Here is a 22,746-nt window from a genome sequence, read left to right on the forward strand (position 1 = left end):
CTAGTCTTGTGAGAGATAAACAATGGTTACAAGTGAATTAACCCCTTAATGACAACTGACGTACCAGGTACGTCATGCATTAACTTACAGTTAATGACAATAGACGTACCTGGTACGTCAGTTGTCTAAGAGAGTGCTGGAAGCGATCGCAATCGCTTCCAGCAGCTCTCAGGGTATTGCAGTGATGCCTCCATATGGAGGCATCCTGCAATACCCTTTCAGAAGACTCCGATGCAGAGAGAGCCACTCTGTGGCCCTCTCTGCACCGGTAGCGATGGTGCCGGTTCGTTGGTGGGTGGGAGCGCAACAGGGAGGCGGGTGGGCGGCCCATCGCTACCGTGCGGGGGCGCGCGTGCGCGCGCGGGTGCGCATGCGCGCGCGCGATTAGATACCCACTGACACCAATGAGGAGGGAAGAGGGGGGAAAAAATAAATATATAAGGATCTGGGAGGGGGTTGGGGTATTGTGGGGGGCTGCTACACTACAGAAAACATTTAAAATGGCAAAAAAAGATCAAAAAAACACTTGTTTTTGGGGCAAATTGGGTACTGGCAGACAGCTGCCAGTACCCAAGATGGCGGCAATTAGGTAGGGGAGAGGGTTAGAGAGCTGGGGGGGGGGATCATGGAGGTTGGGGCTAAGGCAGGAGTCCATCACAGCTAAAACATTTAATTTTTTTTTTATTAAAAAAAAGAAAAACTCCTTTTATTTAGTACTGGCAGACTTTCTGCCAGTACTTAAGATGGCGGGGACAATTGTGGGGTGGGGGAGGGAAGAGAACTGTTTGGGAGGGATCAGGGGGTGGGATGTGTCAGGTGGGAGGCTGATCTCTACCCTAAAGCTAAAATTAACCCTGCAAGCTCCCTACAACCTACCTAATTAACCCCTTAACTGCTGGGCATAATTTACGTGTGGTGCGCAGCAGCATTTAGCGGCCTTCTACTTACCAAAAAGCAACCCCAAAGCCATATAAGTCTGCTATTTCTGAACAAAGGGGATCCCAAAGAAGCATTTACAACCATTTGTGCCTTAATTGCAGAAGCTGTTTGTAAATAATTTCAGTGGGAAACCTAAAGTTTGTGACAAAATTTGTGAAAAAGTGAACTTTTTTTTTTATTTGATGACATTTGGCGGTGAAATGGTGGCATGAAATATACCAAAATGGGCCTAGATCAATACTTTGGGTTGTCTTCTAAAAAAAAATATATACATGTCAAGGGATATTCAGGTATTCCTGACAGATATCAGGGTTCCAATGTAACTAGCGCTAATTTTGAAAAAAAGTTGTTTGGAAATAGCAAAGTGCTACTTGTATTTATGGCCCTATAACTTGCAAAAAAAGTAAAGAACATGTAAACATTGGGTATTTCTAAACTCAGGACAAAATTTAGAAACTATTTAGCATAGGTGTTTTTTGGTGATTGTAGATGTGTAACAGATTTTGGGGGTCAAAGTTAGAAAAAGTGTGTTTTTTTCCATTTTTTCCTCATATTTTATATTTTTTTTACAGGAAATTATAAGATATGATGAAAATAATGGTATCCTTAGAAAGTCCATTTAATGGCGAGAAAAACGGTATATAATATGTGTGGGTACAGTAAATGAGTAAGAGGGAAATTACAGCTAAACACAAACACTGCAGAAATGTAAAAATAGCCATTGTCATTAAGGGTAAGAAAATTGAAAAATGGTCCGGTCATTAAGGGGTTAATGATGACAAATATTAACACCAACACCAACTGGTTGGAATGAAGTTGTGTAATACTTCAGTATTTCTGTAGAAGTGGCGTGACAGTAATCAGACCCAAAAGGTCAAACAATTATGAGCTTAGGTTCAGTTTTGCTATCACTTTAAATAGAGTTAGAGTTGCTGGTTCAGGTTTGAATCAATTCTGGTCAGAGTTACTGCGCGAGGGCAGCTGTATGTACAGTTCAGACAGGATCAAGTAACGTACCCTGGCAAACTGAAGTGAGCAGCTGTGAGGTAAGTGGTTTTTGGAGCTGACGCTGCAGTTACACTCAGATCCGGTCGGAGGAATCCTTCTGCTGTTAGTTCGGAGTCTCAGTCATGTGATCCACTTACGAGCTGAAGCAGGGACGCGGTCAGAGTTTCTGTCTCAGTCGACGGCAACAAAGGCAATCAGGTTTGGGTAGGCTCCGGAGGTGAATCAGTTGTGAAACATAAGTCAGATTGTGGCAGTTAATGTATGCTTCTCCGGACTGGAATAACAGGGACAGTGGCTCACACTGTTTCCAGATTTGATTTAAGCAGAAGTTACAATAGTTGTATCCTTTGCAAACAATAATCGGCAATTACACTTATAGCAAGTGAAAAGCAGATCTCTCAGTTGGTATCAATGAGAGGGAGGAAAGGCACTTAATAGTTATAATCCGAAATGGAAGTTGAAACAAGAATCCTACTTAGAGCAAGACTAACAAATTACTAAGCACTTGTCTGCAGCTGTGCAGATCCTTTTAAAGGAAAAGGGGGAGGGCCCAGGCAGGAGGCTGGCAGCATAAGGTAATCCTGACACATGGCATCAACTCAGTGCATTTAGGCATCTACACGTGGTGAAGACAACTTGCTGAAGTTCAAAACGAGCATCAGAATGGGGAAAAAAGGGGATTTAAGTGACTTTGAACGTAGCAATTTTGTTAGTGCACCAGACTCGCTGTATTTAAAAAACTGCTGATCTACTGGGATTTTTATGCACAACCATCTCTAGGATTTACAGAGAATCGTCCGAAAAAGAGAAAATATCCAGTGAGCGGCAGTTGTGTGGACGAAAATGCCTTGTTGATGTCAGAGGAGAATGGGCAGACTGATTTGAGATGATAGAAAGGCAACAGTAACTTAAATAACCACTCGTTATAACCAAGGTATGCAAAATACCATCTCTGAACGCACAACACGTCGAACCTTGAAGCAGATGGGCTTCAGCAACAGAAGACCACAATGGGTGCCACTCTTGTCAGCTAAGAACAGTACACTGGGGCTACAATTCACACAGGCTCACCAAATTTGGACAATAGAAGATTGGAAAAATGTTGCCTGGTCTAATGAGTCTCGATTTCAGCTGTGATATTTAGATGGTAGGGTCAGAATTTGGCGTAAACAACATTAAAACATGGATCCATCCTGCCTTGTATCAACGGTTCAGGCTGGTGGGGGATATTTTCTTGCCATACTTTGGGCTCCTTAGTACCAATTGAGCATTGTTTAAATGCCATGGCCTACCAAATTATTGTTGCTGACCATGTCCATCCCTTTATGACTACAGTGTGCCCATCTTCTGATGGCTACTATCAGCAGGATAATGCAATATGTCACAAAGCTCAAATCGTCTCAAACTGGTTTCTTGAACATGACAATGAGTTCAATGGCCTCCACAGTCAACAGATCTCAATCCAATAGAGCAAATTTGGAATGTGATGGAATGGGAGATTTGCATCATGGATGTGCAGCCGAAAAATCAGCTGCAACTGCGTGATGCTATCATGTCAATATGGACCAAAATGTTTGAGGAATGTTTCCAACACCTTGTTGAATCTATGTAACGCAGAATTAAGGCAGTTCTGAAGGGAAATGGGGGTCCAACCTGGTACTAGCAAGGTGTACCTAATAAAGTGGCCGGTAAGTATACATGTGTATTTATATTTATATGTGTATATATGCATATTCATACAAATATATACATACAGTATGTATATATACTTTGGAGCCCTTTCCACTCAAATACCTGAAAACAAGAAAATTCATTTTTAATCAATATTAATATTTAATGTACTTTACTTTGGATGTACTGTAAATATTTTGCATTCCAATGTTCTATGTTTTTTTAAATAAATATTCCTAGATATATCAAAATTATATATATATATATATATATATATATATATATATTGCAAAAAATAAATCATATATAATATAGAAATATATATTTAAAAATAAAAAGAACATTATCTTCTATGTGAAGAACATTGGAATGTAAAATATTCGGGTTAGCGCTCACCATTGAAGTCTATGGCGAGAAGAAGTTAGCATGGTTGCGATATTCGAAGTACCGATAACTGAATTTATAGTGTGCTGGCTTTCGTGAAAGCTCTAAATAGCGGCCCACTTATAATATAGCTCTTAAAGGGACATGAAACACAATTATTTTCTTTCATGATTTAGAAAGAGCATGCAATTTTAAACAACTTTCAATTTACTTCTATTATCTATGTTGCTTCGTTCTCTTGATATCCTTTTTTGAAAAGCATATATAAATAGGCTCAGTATCTCCTGATTGGTGGCTGCACATAGATACCTCGTGTGATTGGCTCACCCAATGTGCATTGCTATTTCTTCAACAAAAAATATCTAAAGAATGAAGCAAATTAAAAAATAAAAGCAAATTGGAATATTGTTTAAAATTGTATTATCTATTTAAATAATTAAAGAAACATTTTTGGTTTCATGTACCTTTAACGTTTAATAGCCTCTTCTAATACATAACAAAAAACAACCATAACATTTTAACAAAATGACCTTAATTTAAAGTATGAAAGAATTTAGGAAACTCTCTCGAGATTTTTTTCTTCCTAGTTTATTGCTGTAATTGTTTATCTTTCTCATAGGAATGCACTACTTACACATGGAAGCCCCGATACGTGTAATACACAGAGATCTTAAATCTAGAAATGGTAAAGTATTTAATATGTATTTAACTTCTCTAGAAAAGAAAATGCTTTTTGTGTTATTAAATTGTAATGTGTATAGCGTTTCATTTTCAATTATTCAATGAGTTTAAAGAACCTGTTTGACATTTTAAATTATAAGTATACAACATAGCTTGAAAATAGTATATAATTTACTATAATTAATTTAGATTCAGATAAGTTAATTTTATGAAAAGAATAACTATTTCCAGTATATTCTAGTGCATTTTCAAATATTTTCTTTGATAATTCATAATGATATACGTTTTAAATAAACATAGTTCCTTTTATATATATATATATATATATATATATATATATATATATTTATATATATATATATATATATATATTTATATTTATTTATATATATATATATATATATATATATATATATATATATAAAAAGTATGCTTTAACCCTATTAATATCCCTTACAAATAATCTAGTCTACAATTACATTCCTCTAGTCAATACTGTTCACATAAGTACTTAAATAATATCAATCAAATCAACAGTAATTGACGTCAATTACAAGTTATGGCTTATGAATAAGCAAAAAGCATTTATAATTTAATGTATGTATAATAAGCTGAAAATATATTATATGTACTACATATGTGATTTATTTTTTAATTTCTTCCCCTTTCTAGTTGTTATAACCATTGATGGAATATTAAAGGTACGGTGAAAAACTTTATTTTAAACTGAATGTTATAGAATTGAGTAAAATATGTTGTAAGAGAACAGAATATAATTGAAATAGAAACAGAAATGAAGACATAAGTAACGTTAATTCGAAAGAAAAAAGGAAGTAACGTCATAGTACTAATAGGGTGATGTAAAAACATTGGTTCCATAAACATTATTATTATTTTATTATTATTATTATTGTTATTATTATTATTATTATTATACTTTATAAAGCGCCAACATATTCCACAGCGCTGGAATAAGTTAAAAAAAATCTCTGGAAATTGCATATTAAGGGGATATGAAACCCACATTTTTCTTTCATGATTCAGACAGTGCATGCAATTTTAAGCAACTTTATAATTTACTCCTATTATCAATTTTTCTTTGTGGCTAAATGTAGCCCCCAATCAGCAAGCGCTACCCAGGTGCTGAATAAAAAAATGGGGTGGCTCCTAAGCTTACATTGCTGCTTTTTCAAATAAAGATACCAAGAGAACGAAGAACAATTGATAATAGGAGTAAATTAGAAAGTTGCTTAAAATGGCATGCTCTATATAAATCATAAAATAAAAAAAAATGTAGGTTTAATATCGCTTTAATTGTCCCTTAGGGTTAACCAAATTATAATTACTCTAACAGATCTATTTACGGATTGAGTAACTAACAATTTCTACCTCATATATTGTAACTATATTATAAATTAGGGTTGGTGTATCCCTTTAGTCATTATATCCAAGGAGGAAACTGAGTAGTTTGGTTGACTTTCTTATGGCTATTTACTACTTTGGTACTTAAACTTTAATAATATATTACAGTTAAAATCTTCTTTTCCAGATTTGTGATTTTGGAGCCTCAAGATTCCATTCTCACACTACACATATGTCCCTTGTAGGGACCTTTCCTTGGATGGCCCCAGAAGTAATTCAGAGTCTTCCTGTTTCAGAAACATGTGACACATATTCTTACGGTGTGGTATGTTTCATTTCGACTCTTTGTTTAAGAAACTAGCATCTCTTACATTTACTTGACACACAGTCTTATTATTTAATGTAAAATACTTTATGTGCATGTTTCTAGATTTTGCTAACATTCTGCTAGTAGAGATATTATTATTAAAGGGACATTAAACACTAAACAAATGCTAGATAGAATGATGCATTCAAAGAAAAAATTATCTGAGAATAACATGTAGATGTATTTTTTTAACGTTTTATTAGCTGTTTAAAAATCGACAAAATAAGTGTAAAGTTTTAGTGTCTGTAAAACAATGGGCGCTGCCATGTTGTAACTTAGGTTACCTTCTCTGCTGTGGCCAATTAGGGACAGTTATAAATAGGTCACTAGAGTGTGCAGCCAATGGTTGTGTAGAATTTAACAGTGTTCTACACTTCCATTTCTAATAGTAACTGAAAAGCTCACAATATCAGAATGGAATTACAGGAAAAGGAGACAAAATAAATAATGAAAGTATATTGCAGACTCTTTTTATAAATATGATTTATCATTTTATATTACCATTTCAAAGTATTTAATGTCCCTTTAATGTGAAGTGATACTGTTTAATTTCCCAAATATTAATGCGCATATGTCCTGTCTGTCATTATAATTCAAGGTAAAAGGAAATGTTAGAACACTATAGTTATTAGTTAAATGACATTAAAACCTAGATATGCTTTCGATAGTACTTAACGGTTTTCATTCATTATTAAATGCAAAAGTGCGTATCATGCTGCTCATAAGCACCCAATTAGTTATCAATTCTGTGTAATAGGCATCTTAATTAGAAAAGCATCTTTTGAGAGTTGAACATTGTGGCTGTCTTGTCCTTTTTAATTGGTTGACAGATATACAGGAGTTCCAGCTGAGAATGTTCATTTGCTTCATTTGTTGGATTGTTTTGCTTCATTTCATAGTTTTTGGTGCCTTGAGAATGACATTTTTATATTGTATTGAAAATAAATCTCATAAGACTTCTCTGATTCTCATTAGTGTTTTTTGTCTTGTGTAAAGTATATGACCTAGAAAACGCTACTCATTTTAAAGTTTTAAAAAGGCTTCTTCTAGAGGAGGCAAACAAAATGTCACCTGCTTAACACATGGCGTGAAGTGCAGTATCTACAAATTATTTCACTGGACATGTACTTGTTCTGTTAGAAAGTTGAAAAATTAACTGTAGGCTTGCTTGGGTAAGCTGAAAAAAAGTAAAGTGAACAATAATGATACTCTAAAAATAAATCGGCAAAGATGTGGTGATATAGGGCCTGATGATCAAAGATTCTCCTGCGAGATCTCTCTCATTTCTGTATCTGAACAGGAGAGACAAGCCCAGTGCAATATATCACTGCATAATATAAGGGTTTTGTTACACTTACACTTTGTTCATTGTATTTTATATTACTTTACACTTCAGATTGTGTCTTTTCAGTTTTATTACATTCAAGCATTGCACTATTATAATATTTTAATGCATTTAGATTTAGATCCAGCAGTGATTGCACAAATTTTGATAATGTTTTGAAAGTTTCTGTGTTACTTTAACAAATTAGGATTATATTTTGTATATTTATGTGCATCTTTTACAATTTACATTGCACTTGGTATTTTCTCTATTGTAAAAGAAAGCACAGCTTCAGCAAGTGTGAAGTACAGGGGACTTCCAGGTTCCACCTTTTTTCTTATAGAATTCAGTAAGTTCAGCCCCTGTGAAGTCTGCTCTATAATTTCTTCCCAAACTAGAGAATATTTGCTTACTGGGCCCATAGAAAGAAATTAAAGGGATATTAAACCACAAAAATTTATTTCATAATTCAGACAGATAATACAATTTTAAACAACATTTCAATTTACTTCTATTATCTAATTTGCTTCATTCTTTAGACATCCTTTGTTAAGGAAATAGCAATGCACATGGGTGAGCCAATCACATGATGCATCTATGTGCAGCCATCAATCAGAAGCTACTTAACCTATCTAGATATACTTTTCAGTAAAGAATATCAAAAGAATGAAACAAATTACATAATGGAAGTAAATTAGAAAGTTGTTTAAAATGGTACTCTCTATCTGAATCATGAATGAAAAAAATGTGTGTTTAATATCCTTTTAAGCAGTCAGTTGTTTAGTTTTATTTTATAAGAAGAAATACAAAGTGCAATGTAATTTATAAAAGATACACATACATATAGTGTAATAAAGTATAATTCTAATTTGCTAAATTTACACAGAAACTGTGAAAGCATAATCAGAATTTGTAAAATCACAATACACTGCTGTATACAAAATGAATTAACTTTCTAATTTACTCTTATTATCAATTTTTTATTTATTTTAAAAAGCAGGAATGTAAGTTTACGAGCAGGCCCATTTTTCGTTCAGCACCCTGGATAGCGCTTGCTGGTTGCTGACTGCATTTAGCCACCAATCAGCAAGCACTACCCAGGTGCTGAACCACAGATGGGAACATTTTTTTTTAACTCTTACTCTTTATGCTAGATTTCCACTCGAGCTAACCCGATGCTGCAAATATAGTTTGCACTCAAGTAAATGTATTTTTTTCAGTTTGTGCACAAGTTAGCAGGGGCTTGATATTACTTACTGTAACCAACTCTAACAATAGTGCCCCACTTGTAATCTAGCCCTGATTGCATGCAGTATCCAATGAGTATAGAATTTAATTTTAAACATTTCCACTAAACAATCATATATTCACAGGAACTTGGGGTGGGGAACTGAAATGCCCGTTTGACACAAACAATCTATATAGATTATTAGCACATTATTATTTTTTTTCTTTCTTTTAGTGGTTGCCATGTTTTCTACAGATAGTAGCTTTTTTTATTTAGCTTAGCGGAATACATATTATTTCTTCTGCCTATCTAAGGTTTTGGCTATCTTGGGTTACTTTGATTATTGTGTACTGGCTCTTAAAGCATTTTGAAAGTGTAGGCTGAAATGTTGCAATGAAAATTATAATCTGGACTTCAGTAAAGGGACATAATACTCATATGCTGACAGGAAAATATCACCTGAGCATCCCTATGTAATAAAGGAAGATATTTTACCTCACAATCTCCTCAGCTCAGCAGAGTAAGTTCTGTGCAAAAAGTTATACTCAGCTACTCCCAGCTGCAAGTAAAAAAAAAAAAAAAAAAAAAAAAAAAAAGAAGAAATGAACTGCAGCCAATCAGCATCAGCAGTGCTGAGGTCATGAACTCTTTTACTGTGATCTCATGAGATTTCACTTAACTCTAATGAGATTTCATAGTAAACTTCCTGCACATTCGCTGTCAGACAACTAATGTCCTTTGCTTTGTTTCCTGTATCCTATGTCTTATCAGTAGAATATTAAAAGCAAATAAAGTTGTCAAAACATTCTTGATTTACTTCTGTGCTAACTGGTCAGTAGAATCACCAAATGGCACAGGTTATTTGGTGTGAGCATTTTATAGTAACTCATGATTGTTTATTTAGCCAGGTTTGGCCTCCTGTTTTATTTTCATGTCATTCACAGTACAATGTAAAAACAATTTAGCTCATGGTTCATGACCCAATTACTCTCTTTGCATAAATTATAACTGAAAAAAAAACTTTGCAAAGCTCACAAGCCCAGATTTGTATAAAAAATTGCTTAAATCGTTTACTTCTGAATGAGGTTAGTGTATCCATACTGGGACCTGATTAAAATGTTCATATGTGTGAATGATATTTTGATAATTTGGAATTTTCATTTCTGTAATTACTTTGTAATTTTTCAGAATGGATAAATCAGCATCAAAGCAACCCAATATGAAGGCATAGGTGGGGAGAAGAAAACGTCTTGGACCTGAGAAAGTTCTGTCAACAAAATTTCCCTACTAAGTGCTGCTTGTGAAAATGCAAACACATACACCCAGTTTATCAAACTGACAACTTTTTTTGTGAGAAAGTTCACGAAAAAAGTTGTTAGTTTGATAAACGGGGTGTATGTGTTTGCATTTTCACAAGCAGCACTTAGTAGGGAAATTTTGTTGACAGAACTTTCTCAGGTCCAAGACGTTTTCTTCTCCCCACCTATGCCTTCATACTGGGTTGCTTTGATGCTGATTTATCCATTCTGAATACAATATCAAAAGTGTATTAGAAAAAATAAAGATTTAGGCTGATAGTTTTTGACACTGGAATTTAGGTAAAACATTAAACATTTCTTTCTAATTGTTATTACCTCTACAAACAAAGTCGCATTGTTTTTGGTTTCTGTATTATTCCTCTATTCCAAGCCTTTCAAGTTATCAAATTGATCTTATGTTCGCCAACTACACTGAATATGTTTTGACATGTTTGTTTCTTTAGTAATCATTTTAAATGTTTTATTTCCCTGCAATATTTGCTTTAATCTGCTTTTTTACTATATAAATTTGTGTTTAACATTTTTAATATGGCAAGAATGGAGTTAATTTTTTTTTCATGCATTAAGTATAACAATATACTGCATATGTAGCTGACTTTAGGGTGAAAATAATGATGAAACCACTGCTTTCTAAAATTTGTTTAAAAGGAATAATCAATTTCTAATTACACCGTTAATAAAAGAACAAATATATGGATTTAATTAGCAATAAAAAATTATTATATTTAGTTTAAATCATGAATATAAGGCTGTGATCTATATGACAATGATGGAAGAATCTGGGCTGATGAATGGTTAAAACAAGTATTTTTCTTCTGAAATACAGAATATCATTTTTAAATTAATGGATTATGTTTATTCTATTTTCAGGTTCTCTGGGAAATGCTAACAAGGGAGGTTCCGTTTAAAGGCTTGGAAGGATTGCAAGTAGCTTGGCTTGTAGTAGAAAAAAATGAGGTAAGGTTACTTTTTATGCTCAGATACAGATGATAGATATGAAAACAGTATTGGGGGTTGCAAAAGACTTTTTCATCTTCTTCAAATTGAAAGTAAGTTCAACGCTTATGGAAAGATTACCAGTAGGAGCTAACACAAAGGGTCAAAGTGATGTTATTCCTCATGAATGGACCCTTTACATCTAATTGTTGCGGCTTCACATCGTGATGCCGTAGATCAAATATTGTAGAACTACTGTACTAGTTTCTCATTTTCAATAGGGTAACCTAGGGGTTTGTTCTTAGTGATGAAAGGAGCCATTGCGTCCAAGGTAGGGGACCATTTTAACTCTGTCTCCCGTGATTTTGGGCATCTTTTTACTGGCCAGGAGTTGATATTTCTATAAGAGACCTTCAGATACTTCAACTTAACTCTCTCAGCAGGGCACACGTTACTTCAAGAAGCTGTCACTTAGATGATAGTTTCAAAAAAATAAAAGAAGAAAAAAAATAAAGAAAATTACAGTTTAGCCTCCCGCAGTATGTTCAACTCCACATTAAAGATGCTGTATGCTCATAGCTTGTATTGGCAAGGCTGTGGCTGAACTGCAAGGTTCCTCCTCAAAGCTTTTCCATTGAATAAAGTCTTCTGTGGTGTAAACACTACCTACACAAAGAATCATGTTCGGATTTCTACTGCATTACAGCTTTAGAATTTGAACAGAAAGCATAGAATAACTGTGTTGTTCATTAGTCATATCATGCATTATGGCACATTATCCATTTTTGTGTATGTGTCAGGCTTAGCAAAAAACAGATTTATTTTAATTTTATTTTATGGTATTTAATAAAAATATAAACACAAAATAAAAACCTATAGTTCCCTTATACATTTTTAACGTTACACCTGAATAACTGAAGTGGTCTTTTGTATCATGATAACTTTTTTGAATTATTGCAGCGTTTCCAAAACTGCATCCTCTGGAACTGTGCCATTCTTTTTTGTGAAACTAAAAGTTCTGCAAGAAAACAGCACTAAAAATTTATCTCGCCAAAAGTGGTTTACAGAGAGCAAGACAGTGGTAACCGTTTCTCTTGGAGTTAGGATTCCTGCAATACTTTTAAATTCCTTGAAGTATTCTGTTGCTGCACTGGCAGTTCTAGGGATAGCTTTGCAATCCCATTCATTACTGTTGCACTCACACTTATCAAAAGTGCCAGTTGCCCTTTTGCATAATTATTTATCTTTTAAAGACACAAAACCACATAATTCTAGATAGGGTTTAAGCGCTAGATTTACTAACCCCTTTGCTTTGGTGGAAATCTCCATGGGTAACGGGCAACAACATGCTGCCCGCATTTATTATTGCACACTTCGCCTTATGTGCAATGCCGCTGGTAATCTCCCTGGTCAGAGAAGTCCAGGGGGATTAAAAAATGCCCCTTTACAGTTAGTGTATAAGTTAAGAAGCAGCAGTCTGATGACCACTGCTTCTTAACTCTCGGTGGCAGGGTCAATTGTGTAAGAGCTTGCAGCCAAAGGTGCTTTGAATCTACATGCGTAGCTTCTTAAATGGAGCTTAAAGTATTTTCAAGTAACTGTTTACATGTTCAGTGTTCTACCTAAGACAAGGAAAGAATTAAAAAAAGAAAATATAATTTATGTAAGAACTTACCTGATAAATTCATTTCTTTCATATTGGCAATCCATGAGCTAGTGACGTATGGGATATACAATCCTACCAGGAGGGGCAAAGTTTCCCAAACCTCAAAATGCATATAAATACACCCCTCACCACACCCACAATTCAGTTTAATGAATAGCAAAGTAGTGGGGTGATAAAGAAAGGAGTAAAAAGCATCAAAAAAAGAATTTGGAAATAATTGGTCTTTATACAAAAAAATCATAACCACCATAAAAAGGGTGGATCTCATGGACTCTCACCAATATGAAAAAAATTAATTTATCAGGTAAGTTCTTACATAAATTATGTTTTCTTTCATGTAATTGGCAAGAGTCCATGAGCTAGTGATGTATGGGATAGTAATACCCAAGATGTGGAACTCCACAGAAGAGTCACTAGAGAGGGAGGGATAAAAATAATAACAGCCATTTTCCTTAAACATAAGCAGAGGAATCAAACTGAAACAGCTGCCTGAAAAACTTTTCTACCAAAAACTGCTTCCGAAGAAGCAAATACATCAAAACGGTAGAATTTAGTAAATGTATGGAAAGAAGACCAAGTTGCTGCTTTTCAAATCTGATCAACTGAAGCTTCATTCTTAAAAGCCCATGAAGTGGAGACTAATCTAGTAGAATGAGCTGTAATTCTCTGAGGCGGGGCCTGACCCGACTCCAAATAAGCCTGATGAATCCAAAGCTTTAACCAAGATGCCAAGGAAATGGCAGAAGCCTTCTGACCTTTCCTAGAACCAGAAAAGATAACAAATAGACTAGAAGTCTTCCTGAAATCTTTAGTAGCTTTAACGTAATATTTCAAAGGTCTTACAATATCCAAAGAATGTAAGGATCTCTCCAAAGAATTCTTAGGATTAGGACACAAAGTAGGAACAACAATTTCTCTATTAATGTTGTTAGTATTCACAACCTTAGGTAGAAATTTAAATGAAGTCCCGAAACTGCCTTATCCTGATAGAAAATCAGAAAAGGAGATTCACATGAAAGAGCAGATAATTCGGAAGAGATGGCCAAAAGGAACAACACTTTCCAAGAAAGTAGTTTAATGTCCACAGAATGCATAGGCTCAAACGGAGGAGCCTGTAAAGTCTTCAAAACCAAATTAAGACTCCAAGGAGGAGAAATTGATTTAATGACAGGCTTGATACGGACCAAAGACATAAATTTAAAATTAATTTTGATGATATCAAAAATGGCATCACAGATAAAATGATTAGCATGTTGAAGCAAGCGAACAATGCTAGACAAGTCAGGATCCATTTCCTGTTACGCTAAACTTTCCAACCAAAAGGTTGATGCAGCTGCAACATCAGCCATAGAAATGGCAGGCCTGAGAAGATAGCCAGAATATAAATAAGCTTTCCTTAGATAAGATTCAAGTTTCCTATCTAAAGGGTATTTAAAGGAAGTACTATCTTCCATAGGAATAGTAGTACGTTTGGCAAGAGTAGAAATAGCCCCATCAACTTTGGGGATCTTTTCACAAAACTCCAAACTAACTGCTGGCAAAGGATACAATTTTTTAAACCTTGAAGAAGGGATAAAAGAAGTACCAAGCCTATTCCATTCCTTAGAAATCATATCAGAAATAGCATCAGGAACTGGAAAAACCTCTGGAGTAACCACCGGAGATTTATAAACAGAATTTAAACGTTTTCTAGTTTTAGTATCAAGAGGACTAGTTTCCTCAATATCCAATGTAATCAACACCTCTTTCTTCTGTTATGTGTGATCAGTCCACGGGTCATCATTACTTCTGGGATATAACTCCTCCCCAACAGGAAATGCAAGAGGATTCACCCAGCAGAGCTGCATATAGCTCCTCCCCTCTACGTCAGTCCCAGTCATTCTCTTGCACCCAACGACTAGATAGGATGTGTGAGAGGACTATGGTGATTATACTTAGTTTTTATGACTTCAATCAAAAGTTTGTTATTTTAAAATAGCACCGGAGCGTGTTATTACTTCTCTGGCAGAGTTTGAGGAAGAATCTGTCAGAGTTTTTTACTATGATTTTAACCGGAGTAGTTAAGATCATATTGCTGTTCTCGGCCATCTGAGGGAGGTAAAGGCTTCAGATCAGGGGACAGCGGGCAGAGGAATCTGCATTGAGGTATGTAGCAGTTTTTATTTTCTGAATGGAATTGATGAGAAAATCCTGCCATACCGTTAAAATGACATGTATGTATACACTTCAGTATTCTGGGGATGGTATTTCACCGGAACTACTCTGTTAAAGGTCACTAATCCTTTTTAATAACTATTTATCATGTTAAACGTTTTTGCTGGAATGTAGAATCGTTTACATTGCTGAGGTACTGTGTGAATAAATATTTGGGCATTATTTTCCACTTGGCAGTTTTTTTGCTTTATTTGTGACAGTTTCGTTTCTCTTCACTGCTGTGTGGGAGAGGGAGGGGCCGTTTTGGCGCTCTTTGCTACGCATCAAAAAATACCAGTCAGTTACTTTTATTTTTCCTGCATGATCCGGTTCATCTCTGATAGATCTCAGGGGTCTTCAAACTTCTTTGAAGGGAGGTAAATTCTCTCAGCAGAGCTGTGAGAATTCTTATAGTGACTGTGAATAAAAACGTTGCTTTGTATTTTTTATGTCAAATTTAATTATTGTTATTTTACTAATGGGAACAAACCTTTGCTAAAAGTTTTGTTGTTTTAAAGTTTGATGCTATAACTGTTTTTCAGTTCACTATTTCAACTGTCATTTAATCGTTAGTACCTCTTTGAGGCACAGTACGTTTTTTGCTAAAAAAGATTATAACCAAGTTGTAAGTTTTTTGCTAGTGTGTTAAACATGTCTGACTCAGAGGAAGATATCTGTGTCATTTGTTCCAATGCCAAGGTGGAGCCCAATAGAAATTTATGTACTAACTGTATTGATGCTACTTTAAATAAAAGTCAATCTGTACAATGTGAACAAATTTCACCAAACAGCGAGGGGAGAGTTATGCCGACTAACTCGCCTCACGCGGCAGTACCTGCATCTCCCGCCCGGGAGGTGCGTGATATTTTGGCGCCTAGTACATCTGGGCGGCCATTACAGATAACATTACAAGATATGGCTACTGTTATGACTGAAGTTTTGTCTAAATTACCAGAACTAAGAGGCAAGCGTGATCACTCTGGGGTGAGAACAGAGTGCGCTGACAATGCTAGGGCCATGTCTGATACTGCGTCACAGCTCGCAGAGCATGAGGACGGAGAGCTTCATTCTGTGGGTGACGGTTCTGATCCAAACAGATTGGACTCAGATATTTCAAATTTTAAATTTAAATTGGAGAACCTCCGTGTATTACTAGGGGAGGTCTTAGCAGCTCTCAACGATTGTAACACCGTTGCAATACCAGAGAAACTGTGTAGGTTGGATAAATACTTTGCGGTACCGGCGAGTACTGACGTTTTTCCTATACCTAAGAGACTAACTGAAATTGTTACTAAGGAGTGGGATAGACCCGGTGTGCCGTTCTCACCCCCTCCAATATTTAGAAAGATGTTTCCAATAGACGCCACCACTCGGGACTTATGGCAAACGGTCCCCAAGGTGGAGGGAGCAGTTTCTACTTTAGCTAAGCGTACCACTATCCCGGTGGAGGATAGCTGTGCTTTCTCAGATCCAATGGATAAAAAATTAGAGGGTTACCTTAAGAAAATGTTTGTTCAACAAGGTTTTATATTACAACCCCTTGCATGTATCGCGCCGATTACGGCTGCGGCAGCATTTTGGATTGAGTCGCTTGAAGAGAACCTTAGTTCATCTACGCTAGACGACATTACGGACAGGCTTAGAGTCCTTAAACTAGCTAATTCCTTCATTTCGGAGGCCGTAGTACATTTAACCAAACTTACGGCTAAGAACTCAGGATTCGCCATACAGGCACGTAGGGCGCTGTGGCTAAAATCCTGGTCAGCTGATGTTACTTCTAAGTCCAAATTACTTAATATACCTTTCAAGGGGCAGTCTTTATTTGGGCCCGGTTTGAAAGAGATTATCGCTGACATTACAGGAGGTAAGGGCCACGCCCTACCTCAAGACAAAGCCAAAGCTAAGGCTAGACAGTCTAATTTTCGTCCCTTTCGGAACTTTAAAACAGGAGCAGCATCAACCTCCACTGCACCAAAACAGGAAGGAGCTGTTGCTCGTTACAGGCAAGGCTGGAAGCCTAACCAGTCCTGGAACAAGAGCAAGCAGGCCAGGAAACCTGCTGCTGCCCCAAAGACAGCATGAACCGAGAGCCCCCGATCCGGGACCGGATCTAGTGGGGGGCAGACTCTCTCTCTTCGCCCAGGCCTGGGCAAGAGATGTTCAGGATCCCTGGGCTCTAGAGATCATATCGCAGGGATACCTTCTAGACTTCAAATTATCTCCCCCAAGAGGGAGATTTCATCTGTCAAGGTTGTCAACAAACCAGATAAAGAAAGAAGCGTTTCTACGCTGCGTACAAGATCTGTTATTAATGGGAGTGATCCATCCGGTTCCGCGGTCGGAACAAGGACAAGGGTTCTACTCAAACCTGTTTGTGGTTCCCAAAAAAGAGGGAACTTTCAGGCCAATCTTAGATTTAAAGACTCTAAACAAATTCCTAAGAGTTCCATCGTTCAAAATGGAAACTATTCGGACAATCTTACCCATGATCCAAGAGGGTCAGTACATGACCACAGTGGATTTAAAGGATGCTTACCTTCACATACCGATCCACAAAGATCATCACCGGTATCTAAGGTTTGCCTTCTTAGACAGGCACTACCAGTTTGTAGCTCTTCCATTCGGATTGGCTACGGCTCCAAGAATCTTCACAAAGGTTCTGGGTGCCCTTCTAGCGGTACTAAGACCGCGAGGGATTTCGGTAGCTCCGTACCTAGACGACATTCTAATTCAAGCTTCAAGCTTTCAAACTGCCAAGTCTCATACAGAGTTAGTTCTGGCATTTCTAAGGTCGCATGGATGGAAAGTGAACGAAAAGAAGAGTTCTCTCTTTCCTCTCACAAGAGTTCCATTCTTGGGGACTCTTATAGATTCTGTAGAAATGAAGATTTACCTGACAGAAGACAGGTTAACAAAGCTTCAAAATGCATGCCGCGTCCTTCATTCCATTCAACACCCGTCAGTAGCTCAATGCATGGAGGTGATCGGCTTAATGGTAGCGGCAATGGACATAGTACCTTTTGCACGCCTACACCTCAGACCGCTGCAATTATGCATGCTAAGTCAGTGGAATGGGGATTACTCAGATTTGTCCCCTACTCTGAATCTGAATCAAGAGACCAGAAATTCTCTTCTATGGTGGCTTTATCGGCCACACCTGTCCAGGGGGATGCCATTCAGCAGGCCAGACTGGACAATTGTAACAACAGACGCCAGCCTACTAGGTTGGGGCGCTGTCTGGAATTCTCTGAAGGCTCAGGGACTATGGAATCAGGAGGAGAGTCTCCTTCCAATAAACATTCTGGAATTGAGAGCAGTTCTCAATGCCCTTCTGGCTTGGCCCCAGTTAACAACTCGGGGGTTCATCAGGTTTCAGTCGGACAACATCACGACTGTAGCTTACATCAACCATCAGGGAGGGACAAGAAGCTCCCTAGCAATGATGGAAGTATCAAAGATAATTCGCTGGGCAGAGTCTCACTCTTGCCACCTGTCAGCAATCCACATCCCGGGAGTGGAGAACTGGGAGGCGGATTTCTTGAGTCGCCAGACTTTTCATCCGGGGGAGTGGGAACTTCATCCGGAGGTCTTTGCCCAAATACTTCGACGTTGGGGCAAACCAGAGATAGATCTCATGGCGTCTCGCCAGAACGCCAAACTTCCTCGCTACGGGTCCAGATCCAGGGATCCGGGAGCAGTTCTGATAGATGCTTTGACAGCACCTTGGAACTTCAGGATGGCTTATGTGTTTCCACCCTTCCCGCTGCTTCCTCGATTGATTGCCAAAATCAAACAGGAGAGAGCATCAGTAATTCTAATAGCACCTGCATGGCCACGCAGGACTTGGTATGCAGATCTAGTGGACATGTCATCCTGTCCGCCTTGGTCTCTACCTCTAAGACAGGACCTTCTGATACAGGGTCCATTCAAACATCAAAATCTAACTTCTCTGAAGCTGACTGCTTGGAAATTGAACGCTTGATTTTATCAAAACGTGGTTTTTCTGAGTCGGTTATTGATACCCTAATTCAGGCTAGGAAGCCTGTTACCAGAAGGATTTACCATAAAATATGGCGGAAATACCTATACTGGTGCGAATCCAAAGGTTACTCCTGAGTAAGGTTAGGATCGCTAGGATACTGTCTTTTCTACAAGAAGGTTTAGAAAAGGGTTTATCAGCTAGTTCATTAAAGGGACAGATTTCAGCTCTGTCCATCTTGTTACACAGACGTCTGTCAGAAAATCCAGACGTCCAGTCCTTTTGTCAGGCTTTAGCTAGGATCAAGCCTGTGTTTAAAGCTGTTGCTCCACCATGGAGTTTAAACTTAGTTCTTAACGTTTTACAGGGTGTTCCGTTTGAACCCCTTCATTCCATTGATATAAAAATGTTATCTTGGAAAGTTCTGTTTTTAATGGCTATTTCCTCGGCTCGAAGAGTCTCTGAGTTATCAGCCTTACATTGTGATTCCCCTTATCTGATTTTTCACTCAGACAAGGTAGTTCTGCGTACTAAACCTGGGTTCTTACCTAAGGTAGTCACTAACAGGAACATCAATCAAGAGATTGTTGTCCCATCCTTGTGTCCAAATCCTTCTTCAAAGAAGGAACGTCTTTTACACAATCTGGATGTAGTTCGTGCCCTCAAGTTCTACTTGCAGGCAACTAAAGATTTTCGCCAAACTTCTTCCTTGTTTGTCGTTTACTCTGGACAGAGGAGAGGTCAAAAAGCTTCTGCTACCTCTCTCTCTTTTTGGCTTCGTAGCATAATACGTTTAGCCTATGAGACTGCTGGACAGCAGCCTCCTGAAAGAATTACAGCTCACTCCACTAGAGCTGTGGCTTCCACTTGGGCCTTTAAGAATGAGGCCTCTGTTGAACAGATTTGCAAGGCTGCAACTTGGTCTTCACTTCATACTTTTTCCAAATTTTACAAATTTGACACTTTTGCTTCTTCGGAGGCTATTTTTGGGAGAAAGGTTCTTCAGGCAGTGGTTCCTTCTGTATAATGAGCCTGCCTTTCCCTCCCGTCATCCGTGTACTTTTGCTTTGGTATTGGTATCCCAGAAGTAATGATGACCCATGGACTGATCACACATAACAGAAGAAAACATAATTTATGCTTACCTGATAAATTCCTTTCTTCTGTTGTGTGATCAGTCCACGGCCCGCCCTGTTTTTAAGGCAGGTAAATATCTTTTAAATTATACTCCAGTCACCACTTCACCCTTGGTTACTCCTTTCTCGTTGATTCTTGGTCGAATGACTGGGACTGACGTAGAGGGGAGGAGCTATATGCAGCTCTGCTGGGTGAATCCTCTTGCATTTCCTGTTGGGGAGGAGTTATATCCCAGAAGTAATGATGACCCGTGGACTGATCACACAACAGAAGAAAGGAATTTATCAGGTAAGCATAAATTATGTTTTTAACAAGGAATGAATATACTCTATTTTAAATAAATAAGTAGATTTGTCAGTGTCAATATCTGAGGAAGGATCTTCTGAATCAGATAGATCCTCATCAGATGAGGATAATTCAGTATGTTGTCGGTCATTTGAAATTTCATCAACTTTATGAGAAGTTTTAAAAGACCTTTTACGTTTATTGAAAGGCGGGATAGCAGACAAAGCCTTCTGAATCGCATCAGCAATAAAATCTTTTATATTCACAGGGATATCATGTACATTAGATGTTGAAGGAACAACAGGAATTGTACTATTACTGATGGATATATTCTCTGCATGTAAAAGCTTATCATGACAACTATTACATACCACAGCTGGAGATATTGGGGCCTATCTATCAAGCTCCGAAAGGAGCTTGATGGCCCATGTTTCTGGCGAGTCTTCAGACTCGCCAGAAACAGCAGTTATGAAGCAGCGGTCACAAAGACCGCTGCTCCATAACCCTGTCCGCCTGCTCTGAACAGGCAGACAGGAAACGCCAGAAATCAACCCGATCTAGTACGATCGGGTTGATTGACACCCCCTGCTGGCGGCCAATTGGCCGCGAGTCTGCAGGGGGCGGCATTGCACCAGCAGCTCTTGTGAGTTGCTGGTGCAATGCTGAATATGGAGAGCGTATTGCTCTCCGTATTCAGCAAGGTCTTGCGGACCTGATCCGCAGTGTCGGATCAGGTCCCCAAGACCTTTCTTAAATAGGGGCCATAATCTCCACAAATTTACATATAAAGCAAAATTACCAATTTTCTTATATGGCAGTTTCAGGATTGGGAAAAAATGCAAACAACTTAGCCCTCTGACATAGAAGAAGGCAAGAGGCATATAGGAATGGGGTTTTAAATAATGAAATTATTTGGTGCCAAGTATGACACACAACGCAAAATGACAGCAGGAAATGACACACTTATGTCATTGCAGACGCAACCTTGTGTAAGGAAAATGATGAATTTGCGTCACCGGACGTACCTTCGCGCCCAAAAAATTCTTGCGCCAAAAATGACGCAATAAACATCGGCATTTTGCGACCTCGGGTGCCTAATTTTGCCCGCAAAAATTTTATGAAAAAGCAGTCAATTTTAAAAAAGACTATACCCCAGGTAAAATATTTTCCTAAATATGTTTTGTTCCCAAATATGAAACTGATAGTCTGCAAAAGGAAATATGCATAATCCTGACTCAAGTACAATACATATATTTAGAGATTTATATTAATACATAAAGTGCCAAACCATAGCTAAGAGTGTCTTAAGTAATGAAACAAACTTACTTCACCACCTCCATAGGAGGCAAAGTTTGTAAAACTGAATTTTGGGTGTGGTGAGAGGTGTATTTATAGGCATTTTGAGGTTTGGGAAACTTTGCCTCTCCTGGTAGGATTGTATATCCCATACGTCACTAGCTCATGGACTCTTGCCAATTACATGAAAGAAAAGAGGGTTTACAAAATAAAGACAGGGGTAGGTAAAAGTGGAGCAGGTCCCCCACCAGTACCACCCAGTACCATCCTAGACATTGAGGCTTGTGGTCAATATTGTTAGAATCATCAGATTTTACAGTAGAGCGCTGTGCCTGCATGGTTATATTAGTTTGGGAAAAGGACATGAAAATTCATTTTTAGAATTACTTTGCTAATATAGGGTTTGAGATATGGATCTCTTCCAAAGCATGGATATTTCCTTTCACAGTCTGCCAAAAATAATTAACTGTAAGTGGCTTCATACTCAGATGACCAAAACACCCACTTGAAGTATGTTAGGAAAATAATATACTTGTTTTCCCCTTTTAAAAGCAACTATGCTTAAGTGCAATTGTCAAATGAATAGCATAAAGACAATTAAAAACTGTGATGCATAAATGCAAGACATTGTAATAAAAAAATAAAAAAATCTTACTTTCTCATAGCTTTTTATGTTTTAGAAATTAATTTTAGTGTTCACATTTCTTCTTCCCAGCAAGCTAAGAAGAAAAGTGAGCACTTCTCATAAGGATTGTTACTTGTGGTAAGAGGTAGATATTTTAATATGGGTATGGATGTATTGTGAGCTCTCAGTGTAGGGCAATGCATTAGGTTATTTGGCTCTTCTTCTGCTATGCTGCAAAAGCTAATTTACACATGGAAACATGATTATTGTATATTGACATTTTATTTTCAGATAAAAGTTACAGAACGTTGCTTTTACTTACATTCGGCTAGATTACGAGTTTTGT

The 22,746-nt window shown here is 37.4% G+C and overlaps 1 protein-coding gene across 1 annotated transcript in view; it reads left to right on the forward strand.

Moving 5' to 3' along the window:
- MAP3K20 (mitogen-activated protein kinase kinase kinase 20) overlaps positions 1 to 22,746 on the forward strand; it is a 543,230-nt gene that overhangs the window by 239,516 nt on the left and 280,968 nt on the right. Inside the window, exons 5-8 of the mRNA XM_053712840.1 lie at positions 4,622 to 4,687; positions 5,356 to 5,384; positions 6,233 to 6,370; positions 11,154 to 11,240. Coding sequence (XP_053568815.1) covers positions 4,622 to 4,687; positions 5,356 to 5,384; positions 6,233 to 6,370; positions 11,154 to 11,240 — 320 coding nt within the window. The remainder of the gene's footprint in view (positions 1 to 4,621; positions 4,688 to 5,355; positions 5,385 to 6,232; positions 6,371 to 11,153; positions 11,241 to 22,746) is intronic.

The sequence above is a fragment of the Bombina bombina genome, chromosome 1 (genome assembly GCF_027579735.1).
Source record: "Bombina bombina isolate aBomBom1 chromosome 1, aBomBom1.pri, whole genome shotgun sequence".
NCBI lineage: Eukaryota > Metazoa > Chordata > Amphibia > Anura > Bombinatoridae > Bombina > Bombina bombina.